At 44.9% G+C, this 12,957-nt stretch overlaps 1 protein-coding gene across 4 annotated transcripts in view; it reads left to right on the forward strand.

The window, feature by feature from the left end:
- The first annotated feature begins 4,404 nt into the window (after positions 1-4,404).
- ROCK2 (Rho associated coiled-coil containing protein kinase 2) overlaps positions 4,405-12,957 on the forward strand; it is a 138,586-nt gene continuing 130,033 nt past the window's right edge. For all 4 annotated transcript variants that reach the window (XM_030311635.1, XM_030311636.1, XM_030311634.1 and 1 more), the window contains exon 1: positions 4,405-4,572. In XM_030311635.1, coding sequence (XP_030167495.1) covers positions 4,432-4,572 — 141 coding nt within the window. In that variant the 5' untranslated portion in view covers positions 4,405-4,431. The remainder of the gene's footprint in view (positions 4,573-12,957) is intronic.

Below are 12,957 nucleotides of genomic sequence, written 5' to 3' on the forward strand. Positions count from 1 at the left end.
GAAGGAGACACAGAATCCGAAGCAGGCTCCAGGCTCCGAGCTGTCAGCACAGAGCCCGTCGCAGGACTCGAACTCACCAACAGTGAGATCACGACCTGAGTCAAAGTCTGACGCTTAACCGACTGAGCCACCCAGGCGCCCCAAGAATCTATAACTATTTAAAGTATGCTTACCTTCTGATACAACAATTTCACTTTTAGGAATCTATGCTATTCAAGTATGTCCACATGAAGGCAAAAAAAAAAAAAAAAAAAAAAAAAAAAAAATCCCAAAAAACCATAGCCATGTCAACTGCAACAATGTTGTGATAGGGAGAAAATACTGATAACATCTAAGCAAGGGCAGCACTCTCCTAAGCACTTTGTAACAACAGACCATAGGAGGAAACCGAGGAATTGACAGCTAGGGTGTTGGCAGAGACGGGATTTCAGCCCAGTCTGTCTCCAGAATCTGTTCTTAACTACTATGCTGTTTAGAGGAAAGTAAATAAAAGTCCATACCATGGAATATAGCACAGCAGTTCAAAAGAATGAGGTAAATCTGTTTACAGACATGGAGAGCTAAGACGTGCTATTAATTAAGGGAAAAACCAAGTTGCAAAACACTATGACCTGATATAATGCTGTCAATGTGGGGAAAAAAGTACATTTGTGTATAAGTGCAAATATATATGTATGAATATAAGGTAAAGGCCTTGAGTGACAGGAGAATGTGTAGTGTGTAGAGAGATTTGGGAGACTAATATTTTTTTTTTTGGTTTCATTTTTTAAAATTAATTTTATTTTTTTTAACGTTTATTTATTTCTGAGACAGAGACAGAGCATGAATGGGGGAGGGGCAGAGAGAGAGGGAGACACAGAATCGGAAGCAGGCTCCAGGCTCTGAGCCATCAGCCCAGAGCCCTACGGCGGGGCTCGAACCCACGGACCGCGAGATCATGACCTGAGCTGAAGGCGGACGCTCAACTGACTGAGCCACCCAGGCGCCCCTAATTTTATTTTTTTTTAATTTACATCCAAATTGGCATATAGTGCAATAATGACTTCAGGGGTAGATTCCTTAATGCCCCTGACCCATTTAGCCCATCGCCCACCCCACACCCCCTCCAGCAACCCTCAGTTTGTCCTCCATATTTATGAGTCTCTTCTGTTTTGTCCCCCTCCCTGTTTTTATATTATTTTTGTTTCCCTTCCCTTAGGTGCATCTGTTTTGTCTCTTAAAGTCCTCATATGAGGAAGTCATAGGATTTTTGTCTTTCTCTGACTGACAAATTTCACTTAGCATAATACCCTCCAGGTCCATCCACGTAGTTGCAAATGGCAAGATTTCCCTCTTTTTGATGGCCGAGTAATACTCCATTGTGTATATAGCCCACATCTTCTTTATCCTTTCATCCATCGATGGACATTTGGGCTCTTTCCATCCTTTGGCTATTGTTGATAGTGCTGCTTGAGGCATGTTTTATATATATCTGGTTTCTTTTCACTTTTAGAAGAACGCATGTGTGCATTACTTTGGTAAAAAAGAATTGTTCTATTGGCCAAGAAAAAAAAAAGGTTTAACTCATATCAACAATCAGTCTTCTTTTCTTGCACGTGAACAATGGTGGGGGTCTTGGACAAAAATCTTCTCCGGTAGGGCTTTTTCTAGCCTATTGTAGAAGGTGCCCATTAACTGTATCTTGTTGATCAGTACCTTTTCTTCTCAAATAAGGTTTTCATGTAGAGCATTTGGGACCATGACTTCCTGTTAGCCCGCGGAGCGTCATAAAAGTATACAGCCAGTCATTGAAAAATTAATTTGGAAACTGCGAACCACAGGGTGCTTTTGCTTTGCGTGTTTTATTGTCTTCAGGGAAAAAGGTCCATAATCACGGATCATCTCTTATTTTGCTCCAATGCATAAGCAAGAGTGTCTGGCTCACTCTTGTTTTCTTGGTGTGGTTGTGGAGGCAGGAATGAGTCACTCAACATACAGATTTAAAGGACTTACCTTTTGACCAGAAGTCAGTGTTATTATCTGAGAGGAAAGGGCTGTACGGGATCCTCCAGGGCCTCTTCCTGCTTGAGTCCAAGTGGCTTTGACACAAAGCAAAACGATGTTGCTGCTGGAAAATTTACTGATTAAATTGCTACTTTTACAAGGTTGGGGCTTCAGGACTCAGACGCTCCATTTGTGAGCTTATCTCTCACGTGCCAGCGAGAAAGGTTCTTAAGATTCTTACTACTTAGGGGCGCCTGGGTGGCGCAGTCGGTTAAGCGTCCGACTTCAGCCAGGTCACGATCTCGCGGTCCGTGAGTTCGAGCCCCGCGTCAGGCTCTGGGCTGATGGCTCGGAGCCTGGAGCCTGTTTCCGATTCTGTGTCTCCCTCTCTCTCTGCCCCTCCCCCATTCATGCTCTGTCTCTCTCTGTCCCAAAATAAATAAAAAACGTTGAAAAAAAAAAAAAATTTAAAAAAGATTCTTACTACTTAATGGATAACAGATTGTAGCTTTTTTGGAGTGGCCCATCTATCTTACTCCAGTTTTCCAATTTTTGAGATTTTAATGTTCTCCTAAGCATCCTTACAGGAAAAAAAAAAAACAACAAAACAAAACAAAAAACTCTTATTCACTCAAAGACTGTCTTTCTCTCTTGTTCTCGCGGCTGTTCATTTTGCAGTTGTAAGTAGTGTGTGCAAACTATTTTGTATCTGTTGTTCACTCAACCTTATTTCCAACACACCTTTTCACGTACTTGCCAAAATTTCATGCGCTTGACATAAATCCAACATACCTGCCAGGATTCTTTCTGTTAACGCGACAGAGCTTGGATTCTTCCCCAATTGTCGGACAATTGGGCCCATTCTAGGTTTTAGTCATTATGCACATTCTGAATAGCCCTGCTATAAACATCTTTATGCAAGTTCTCCCCTCCCCTCCCGTTTGGATCATTTCCTTAGGAACGTATTTCCTTAAATGGGTTTACTGGGTCAAAGGGGCTCAATGAACAATTTTATAGCTCTTGGCACATATTTTTCAGATTGCGCCCTGGGTGGATCTGACCAATGGCACGGGCCGCGAGAGGGCAGGAATGCGGGGGAGCGGCCCCTATAACCACCCATCTTCCGTCCCCCCAAAGGCAAGGACCTGGAGAAGGCCTGCGGATGGAAGCAGTTTTCTATCGCCCTCTTGTTCTCTTCCTGATTAGTGTTTAAGCCCAGGCTGGGAGACTGCCGGGGACGTGCACAAAGCCTTTTCGGATTCCAGCACTTCTGCCCTGGGGGCGGAAAAAACCCTTCCAGGCCCTCCATCCCAGGACTAGCATTCCGGTTCCCGACTCCCGTTGCACCCTCCCCCTGCCTTTCCACTGAAACCTCCGCGGCCCAGGCAGGCCCCTCGCCAGCGCACGGCTCTGCAGGCGAGGGCAGCGACTGGCGGTCGCTATTATTTTGGCGCGGGTGATGCAAGGCCCGCATAGCTGCGCGCTGAGTCAGCGGGGGCGGGCCGGCCCAACCCCCCCCCCCCAACTCCAGCCTCCACGACCCCCCGGGCGGAACCGGACGGTGGGGGTGGGGGGGTGGGGGCGGCGGGCCGACCCCCGAATCCGCGGGGTCGCCCTCGGGGGCAGGGGCAGGCGGGAGCTGGGCCGCCGGAAGACCCCCGCGCCGGGCGCGCTCTCCCCTCCCCCAGCTGGAGCTCGGCGGGTCAAGTGAGGCGGTGACCGCGCGCCCGGCAGTTTACCCTCGGAGAACTCAAAGAGGGGGAGGAGGAAGCGGGGAAGGAAGGAGGCTCCAAAAGGAGAAACGCGAAGCGGCGCGGACTAGAGGAAGCGAAAAAAATGGAGGCGAAGGGGCGACGGCAGGCGGAGGCCGGCGGGCGGCGGCGCGCGTGCGCGCGCGCGCGGCGGGGCGGGGCGAGCGGGGGCGCGCGCCGGTGGCCGCGGCCCGAGGGGCTTGTGGGTAGCGGCTGCGCGCGGCCGGAGACGGGCGCCGCGCGGGAGTGTGCGAGGGGAGCGGGCTTGTGGGACCGAGGCGGCCGCGGCGAGCATGGGGGCGGGCTGGCGGCGGCCGTAGTTGTCTGAGCCCGGGCTTCAAGCCTCCCGGAGCCCCAGAGGGCGGGGCGGTCCGGGCCTGGCGGTGGCCGCGCCGCTTCCCCGCTCCCGCCCTCGGAGTCCTGAGGGAGCCCGCGGCGGACGAGCGGACCGGGCGGCGCGAATCTGACTGAGGGGCGGGGACGCCGACTGCTCCTCGCCGCTCCCGGCCGGGCCGGGCGGCCCCTCGGACGGCCCCAGGCCCGGGACCGGCGCGGAGACCCGAAGCCGGGGCTAGAGGCGGGCGGTGGGCCCTGGCGGAGCCCCGCCCGGGGCCGGCGGTTCGGGGGCGGCGCTAGGCCCCGAGGCGCCCGGGCCGGAGCGCGGGGAGCGGGGAGTGCGGGGCCGGGCGGCGGCGGCATGAGCCGGCCCCCGGCGACGGGGAAAATGCCCGGCGCCCCCGAGGCCGTGTCGGGGGACGGGGCGGGCGCGAGCCGCCAGAGGAAGCTGGAGGCGCTGATCCGAGACCCTCGCTCGCCCATCAACGTGGAGAGCTTGCTGGTAGGTGGCCGGGGCCCCCGGCGCCCTCCCCGCTCTACGAGCGCCTGCCTCCGATCCCCCCTCTGTGCCCACCCATCCGTGGGAGGGAGGTCTCGCCCCACCCCGCCCAGCTTCCGGCAGCCGGGCCCCGGGTCGGAGGCCAGACACTCCTGCGACTAAGTTCCAGCAGGAGGGACCCACGTTTGATTCCCTCCCTTCCACCTCCCGGCGCCGGTGTCCTCCGCGGCCGCCCCCTTTCCTGGAGCCCTGGGAGGGAACACCCCTCTTCTCCTTCCCGCCTGCCCTCTCGGTTTGGGGAGGTGGGGGTGCAGGATTTGCTCTTTCATTCAGCGGACTAGCCAGTTTGAAAGAGCGGCGTGCTGCGTGGGGACGCGGGGTCGGAGCCGGGGAGGCGAAACCTGATGCTCTCTCTGTGGGGAGTCCCCACCTGGGGTGGATGACAAAGAGCTGTCCTCGTTCTCCCTGCAGTCTGCCACCTTGAAACGCGTCGCTAAAGTTTTCGTGTGGCTTCAGGTGTCCTTGAACCTCCAGGGTTGCGATTAGTGCATTGTAACTTCTGCAGATTTAGTTGTGCGAGGTTGTTGAGCCCGAGCCGAAGACTCCAGTCTGCATTGCCGAGTAGAATCAATCTCTCCTTTTCATTGCGTCTGTCTCCTAAGACAGCCCGTGAAATACAAGTGAATAAGCACGTGAAGTCCGCTAGCTGGCCCTCGATTAAGGAAGGAGTATTTTTTTTTTACCAACTGGAAATGCACCGTGGGGGGAGGGGGGGATTGCTTATTTCTTATTTTTGTTTTGTTAGGTTAGACGATTGTATTTCAGACGCTTTGGTTCGTGTGCTCTTTGTGGGAAAAGGAGGTGTGGATTTTTACCCTGGGGAGGCGGAGAAAGTGAGAAAGACGCTCCGGATGTTAGATCAGCCCTGGAGGACCAGAATTTGTGTGGGTGACGCTCGGATGCGGTGGGTCTTCTCGCCCGGAACCCACGTTCCGTTCTAGTCCCCGCGTCGGGAAACCGGGCGACTGTGTGTGCTGAGAACTGTGCCTCCTCCCTTTCCAGTGGTGAACTGACTTTTCTTCCGAAGTCACCGGTCATCTTTTGAGGTTTCTGGAGCCCTTTGCAGGGTGACTCAGTGCTCACTTTGGCCAAAGTGCAGGAACTGCCCGAAGAGCGCGTCTCTTGCTGTGCGGGGAGCAGAACGCGGCGATGCGCCGCGTCCTGGCTCGAGCGTTGGGCGCTTTCCTCCGCCGCGTTTTGTGTGCTGCCGTGGGTGTGTTTTCCCGGCACGGCGGCCCCCCTGGTCGGGCTTCGGGCGGCTTCGGGCGGCTTCGGCGGGGGGCAGGAGGGGTTGCGTGAAGGGCATAGCTCTTCCTGCGCCAGAGCAGGGACTCTGGGCTTCGCTCCCAGCATTTTCGCTGCGGTATTTTGCTAGCAAAACTTTGACCCAAGGCCAGAAAGTTCAGTTAAAAATAGCGCCGCGAACCTCCAGGATTCGTCAGGTTCGTGTTCAGCCCCAGACAGAAAGGTTTTGCACGTCACTGTCATTTCTTGGGTCTTGACCGATGTTCGCTCTCCAGGTTATTTTGAGCCCGAGCCCAAGCTGTTTTCTGCCCGTGACGTGTTCGTCGTTCCATTTCTTGCGGTGTTTTCTAAACCACTAAGACGAAGGCTGGTTTTGAAAGTGAAACATCACGCATGTTTAGTAAACAGTTGGGCCCATTCATTGATGGCGTGCTCAGTCCTGCCGGGACACTTGACGCTTTCAGTAAGATGACGTGTTGTTGGTGCGAGAGCTGACGTTAGATGCTGCTGACCGGACACGTTTTGCTGTTGCTGTTTCAGTTGATTGAGTGTTGTGGTTCTGAGTTGGAGTGAACCTAACCAGGCCAAAAACTGGCCCTTACTCTTCTTTGGAGCCAGGTTGCAGTGCTTCTGTTGCGAATTGGTGAGCTGAAAAAAAATCTCAACTGTGTTGTAGTTAGTTTTAAGTTACGTGTGTTTTATTGTGCAAGATAGAATGAGTTCGTCTTTGTGTGTGTGTGTGTGTAACACAAAATTTACCATTTTAACCATTTTTAAGTGTACAGTTCTGTGGCATTAATTACACTCACGTTGTACAGCCGTCACCACTACTCTATTCATTTCCAGAAATTTTTTTATCCTTCTAGACAGAAACTCAATGAATTAATCTTTACAAGAGTGTTATAAAAACATACTTCTTGAAATACTCATGATAGAATGGTTGGGATGCAGCCTGCGTGCACCGTTGATTGTTGTTTCACCGAATACGGCATTTCTTTTGGTTTTATTATAGAAAACGAGTGTTTTTTTCTTTAACAGAGGAAAAATCTTAAGAACACAGCGTGGGTCTCAGTTACTTCCTTCAGGAGTTCAGAGAGCAGCATTTAAAGTCCCGTACTAAGATGACAAAAGTATGGAGATGAAATACACCAGAAGTTACTGTATAATTATTCTTAGAGGGTAAAATCTGTAGGAAAAAATGTTACGTGAGATTACACGCAAAGCGCTTAACTCCGTGCTTGGTGCGTAGTTGTGCTCGTTAAATTTAGCTCACTTGTGCTTGCCTTTAGCATAGTTAATTGCTTTAAATTTCCTTTGAAAAGGAAAATGATTTTATTGGCAACTATTCCTTGCTATATAATTTTCAGTAAGCAGCATTATAATCTGAATTTGCCATCAGAGAAGTGCTAGCAATCATCAAGCATAGATAAAGCTGGATTCTAAGACCATGTCAGTGTTAAAAGGCTAAATTTTCTCTACAGAGGCTCCTTGCTTTACTACATGGGTCCTTAAATTAATCTGAAGAGAGTATATCCCTTTTGTGTTTGCAGGTTGTGGGCTGCTTGGTATTATTTAAAAATAGAGTTTGAGAGAGGTTTGTTTCTATAATACTTTTTTTGGAGGGGAGGGATTTCAGTGGTATGCTTTTGTAGTGTTTGAAACTTTTTGGTAAACACCCATGTTTTGTTGTTAGGACTCAGCTTCTCGTACTGTTTTCCCAAATAATCTGCTAAAAAGAATTGTACTTTAGCGTTATGCTGGAGAGAGTTTAGTTTAGTTCGTAATCTTTATACCCAGTGTGGGGCTCAAACCCATAACCTCAAGATCTACCAACTGAGCCAGCCAGGTGCAGTTGGAAAGATGTCTTTCCTAAGCTCTGCTTTTGGGTTTTGATGTGTTTTATTTTTTAAAAGAGTAGATGGTTATAATAACCTGTAGGATTCAGGCTTGAGTAAACTTACGGAAGACTGGTGCTGATGGGGAAAGGTGATTAAAATTTTATTTATGAACTTGAGTGACTTAGAATACAAAATGCTTTACTTGATTGATTTCATTATTCTGGTAAACTATATGAAAATATTTACCACAGTGCTTAGATTTCAGCTTAGTACTGGTTATCGACCTAATTATAGTAAAATTTTATGTGTATTTTTTCCCCACCATGTAATAAGTGCAACTACCATAAAGATATAAAAGTGAAGTGAAATAAAAATTGAATAATTGTTTTATACACGTTCTTCTTTGTGAAATAAAAATTGGGCATCTTTAGCATCAATGGGATTACTTTACTTTAAAACTTGCTCTTTTGGGGCGCCTGGGTGGCTCAGTTGGTTAAGCATCCGGCTTCGGCTCAGGTCATGATGTCATCAGGCTCTGCGCTGACAGCTCAGAGGCCTGAGCCTGCTTTAGATTCTGTCTTTCTCTCTCTTTGCCCCTCCCATGCCTGTGTGCTTTCTCTCTCTCTCTCTCTCACTCGCTCGCTCTCAAAAATAAATAAACTTAAAAAAATTTTAAAGAACTTGCATTTTTATGATTATTAAAGAAAATGAATTGGCTGGAGAGGTTTCAAAAAGTAATTTATGGCATTTGCTGTTTAGGTGAAGTGGAGTGTCTTTGAAAGTACAGGTTCACAGTCCCTCACCCACAATTTTGCTATATGTAAAGAACTCTCAAAACCAAGTTTTTGGTAAAACTTACGTGATGATAACATCTGCCCGGATCTGATGTGAGAATATTTATAATCAGTTTGTCCCTCTTGGTGTAAGTAGGAATAGCTTTGGAATTTGGAAACATCTTGCCCTAATATAAGGGTAGTGTAGACTTCTATATGTTTTAAATACTGTAGTTGTAAAGAAATTGGGAATAATTATCTTGAAACCTAAGTTGTTTTGGTTGAGTCATGAGCTCATAGTTCTCTTTTCCCATTTTGAATTCTGAAATATTCTAAACATTAAGAGAATATAGAGCGCAAATATGAATTATGAAGCATAAAATACAAACATCCTTGAAACCACTGCCCAATTGGATGAACAGAACACTAACATTTTGCAGTTACTGTGTTTGGGTGTTGCTGCTGCTTCATCAGTCTTTCTGCATCCTCTCCTATTGCCTTGGCATTTTTGTATTATTTCTTTACTTTATTTTGTAAATTACATTTGTATATTTCCCTAAACAGTACTGTTTAGCTTTACTTATTTCTTTAACATTTAAAAAAAAGTTAAAACGTATGTAGTGTGTTCTTTTGTGACTTGCCTTTTCTAGTCAAAAGTTTTATTTCTAAGATGCACCCACAGTGTGGTTTATTCATTTCAGTGCTACGGAAACCAGTCTTCAGTGCTCCACTCTATTTGACAGATATTTAGATTGTTATTCTTTTCTTTTCTACTGTTATGGACGTTGTTGCTGTGAACATCACTGGAGTCCATGTGAAGGACTAGGCTATCTGTAGGCTAGGGTATATATTTAGGAGTGGACTTTGTTGGGTTTTCAGATACGCTATTTTCAACATAACAAAGTAATGGGTAGAGTTAAAATTTTCCCCCAACATTTTACTATGGAAAATTTCAAAGTATAGTAAAGTTGAAAGAATTGATAGTGAACATCTGTATACTTTCCAACTAATTAATATTTTGCTGTATTTGCTTTATTACATCTATCAGTACGTTTATCCTTTATCCATCTATCAGTACATTTTTTTGTTTTTGATTCATTTAAGTTGTAGCTATCAGTATGCTTGTCTTTTAGATACCTCAACATGCATTTCTTTCTCTTTCTTTCTTTTTCTTTTCCTTCCTTCTTCTTTTCCTTCCTTCCTTCCTCCCTTCCTCCCTCCCTCCCTTCCTCCCTTCCTCCCTTCCTTCCTTCCTTCCTTCCGTTGGCTTTGTGCCCAGCATGGAACCCAGCATGGGGCTTGAACTCACCACCCTGAGATTAAGACCTGAGCTGAGACCTAGAGTCAGACGCTTAACTGACTCAGTCACGCAGGTGCCCCTGAATAAGTTAAAATTTTTTTTAAAGTACAGTCTCCCCCACAACGTGAGGCTTGTACTAACGACCTCAAGATTAAGGTGTACGCACGCTCTCCCCGCTGAGCCAGCCAGGGGCCCCTAGTGTGCATTCCGTTGAGTAGAGCTCAATATTTATTTAAGCTTTTTAAAGATTAAATTTACATACAATGAAATGCACAGATCTTAAGCGTACTATTGATGACTTTTGACAAATGTACACACCTGTGTAATACAAATCCTTATCAAGATACAGAACATTATTACTAACCCCAAAATCTTCCTTATATGGCTTTTCAGCTAATTCCACATCCCATTCCCTTAGATTCTATCACTCTTCTGATTTTTTTTCCTACTAAAGATTACTTTAGCCTCTTGTAGAATGTCATATAAATGGAATCCTATGTAGCGTGTACTCTTTTGTATCTGGCTTATTTTATTTAGCTCAGCATAGTTGTTGAGATTTAGCCATGTTATTGTGTATATCAACAGTTTATTCCTTTCTTAGGACTGAGAGCAGCATTCCATTATATGTATAAACCATAGTCTTTTAGCCATTTCCTGTTAATAGATATTTGGGCTGTTTTCAGTTTTTGGCTAGCATATATAATATACTTAGGCTTTTTTTTTTTTTTTTAAGTTTATTTATTTATTCTGAAAGAGAGCACAAGTAGTGGAGGTGCAGAGAGGGAGAGAGAGAATCCCAAGCAGGCTCCGTGCCACCAGTATGGGAGTCTGACGTGGGGGCTCAAACTCTCAAACCGTGAGATCATGATCTGAGCTGAAGTCAGGAGTCAGATACTTACCTGACTAAGCTACCCAGGTATCTCAATGTACTTTGACTGTTAATAAAGCTTGCTAAGAACAATCTTACATTAAGTCTTTATGAGGACATGTTTTCATTTCTTTTGGGTAAATACCTAGTATTGGATTTGCTAGGTCATAGGATAGGTGTGTGTTTAATTTTTAAGAGCTGCTAGAGGTAGGTGTCTATGTAATTTTTAAGAACTGCCAGACTGGGGCGCCTGGCTGGCTGCTGTAGAGATTATTTAAAAATAAAATCTTAAAAAAAAAAAAAAAAGCTTCCAGATCCCTTTCCAAAGTGGTCATATAATTTTACACTCCCATAACAGTGAATGAGCATTCCAGTTCCTCCTCAACACTGAATTTTATTTTATTTCATTTCATTTTATTTTATTTTATTTTATTTTATTTTATTTTATTTATTTTATTTTATTTTACTTTATTTTACTTTATTTTTTAAATGTTTGTTTATTCTTGAGACAGAGCATGAGCAGGGGAAGGGCAGAGAGGGAGAGAGACACAGAATCTGAAGCAGGCTCCAGGCTCTAAGCTGTGAGCACAGAGCCCAAAGTGGGGATTGAACCCACGAATTGTGAGATCATGACCTGGGCCAAAGTCAGGCACTTAACCAGCTGAGACACCCAGGTGCCCCAACACTGAGATTTTTAAATTTTAGCCACTTTGTGGGTGGGTAGTGGTATCTCGGTGTGATTTTAATTTGCATTTCTCTGATAACTAATGATAATACTTTTTCAGGCACTTACTGGCCATTTGTGTACCTTCCTTTGTGAAATATTTGTTCAGATTTTTGCTCATTTAAAAAATTTGGGTTCTTAGGGAGCCTGGGTGGCTTAGTTGGGTAAACGTTGACTTTTGATTTTGGCTCAGGTCACCATCTCACGGTTTGTGGGATTGAGCCCGATGTTGGGCTCTGCGCTGACAGCTGGAGCCTGCTTGTGATTCTGTCTTTCTCCCTTTCTCTCTGCCCTTCTCCCCCACACTCTCAAAATAAATGAAGTAAACATTAAAAAAATTTGGGGTTTTCCCCTTTATTTTTATTATCGAGTTACACAAGTTCTTATGTATCCTATATACAGTTCTTTCTCAAATATGTTTTGCCAATTTTTCCCCTAGTCTATGGCATGTTTTTTTTTGTTTGTTTGTTAGTTTTGTTTCAGTCAATTTTTTATGATTATTGCCTTTCCTGCCTAAGAGGCTTGCTATCCCCCTGTTACAAAGATATTCTCTTTTGCTTTCTTCTGAAAGTTTTATAATTTTAACTTTCATGTTTAGGTCTAGGATACATGTGAAGCCAATTTTAGTGTATGGTGTGAGTTAGGGGTCAAGGTTCACCCATCCCCCCCATATTTCCCATATCCAGTTGTTTAGATTATCCTGTACCATTTTTTTCCAGCTTTATTGATACATAACTGACATATAACATTGTATAAGTTTAAGGTGTACGGTTGACACATGTATATTTTACCAAATGTTCACCACAGTGAGGTTACTTAACACATCCTTCACCTCACATATTTACCATGTGGTTGCTGCTATTTTTGTTAGTGTGAGAATATTTAAGATTTTTTTAGTAGCAACTTTCACGTATACAATACAGTATTGTTAACTATAGTCACCACCAAATTCACCAATTTTTAATAAATACTTTTCTCATTGGATGGGTTTGGTGACTTTGTCGAAAATGAATATGCTGATAGGTGGATTTTTTTATTTGTCTCTCTACTGCTTAGTAACTACATTAAATTGTTAGATACACTTATGTTATTTAACTCATGCTCTATTCATTTGTGGGTTCTGTTATTTAACCCATGCTCAGTTTATTTTTTAGTTTTAATCTTTTTACCTGAAGGAAATGGGCAGACAGCCATGGCTGAAAAACCTAGATTTTATTTTTTTGAAGGGAAGAAAGATGTAAATTTTTTTAATTATAAAAATCATATGTTCTTATTGTAAAAAACTTAGGAAATAAAGGTATAAATTCAAATAACATATATAGTCTCCCCACGTAGAGTTAAATTAACATTTTGGTATAATCTGTCTGAAAAACTAAAATATAAAAAAAGTAGAATTACATTGTACATGTGCTTTGCCATTTTTTTTTTACACTTAATAATAGAGGCTTTTGTATAGTCAAATTTATCAATCTTCTCACTAAAGACTGATTTCTGACTTAGATGTTATGTTTAGGACATCCTCCATCATCAAGATTATGGTATCGTATACCTCAATTTTCTTTTAGTACTCTAATGATTTT

This window comes from Lynx canadensis, chromosome A3 (genome assembly GCF_007474595.2).
Source record: "Lynx canadensis isolate LIC74 chromosome A3, mLynCan4.pri.v2, whole genome shotgun sequence".
Lineage (NCBI taxonomy): Eukaryota > Metazoa > Chordata > Mammalia > Carnivora > Felidae > Lynx > Lynx canadensis.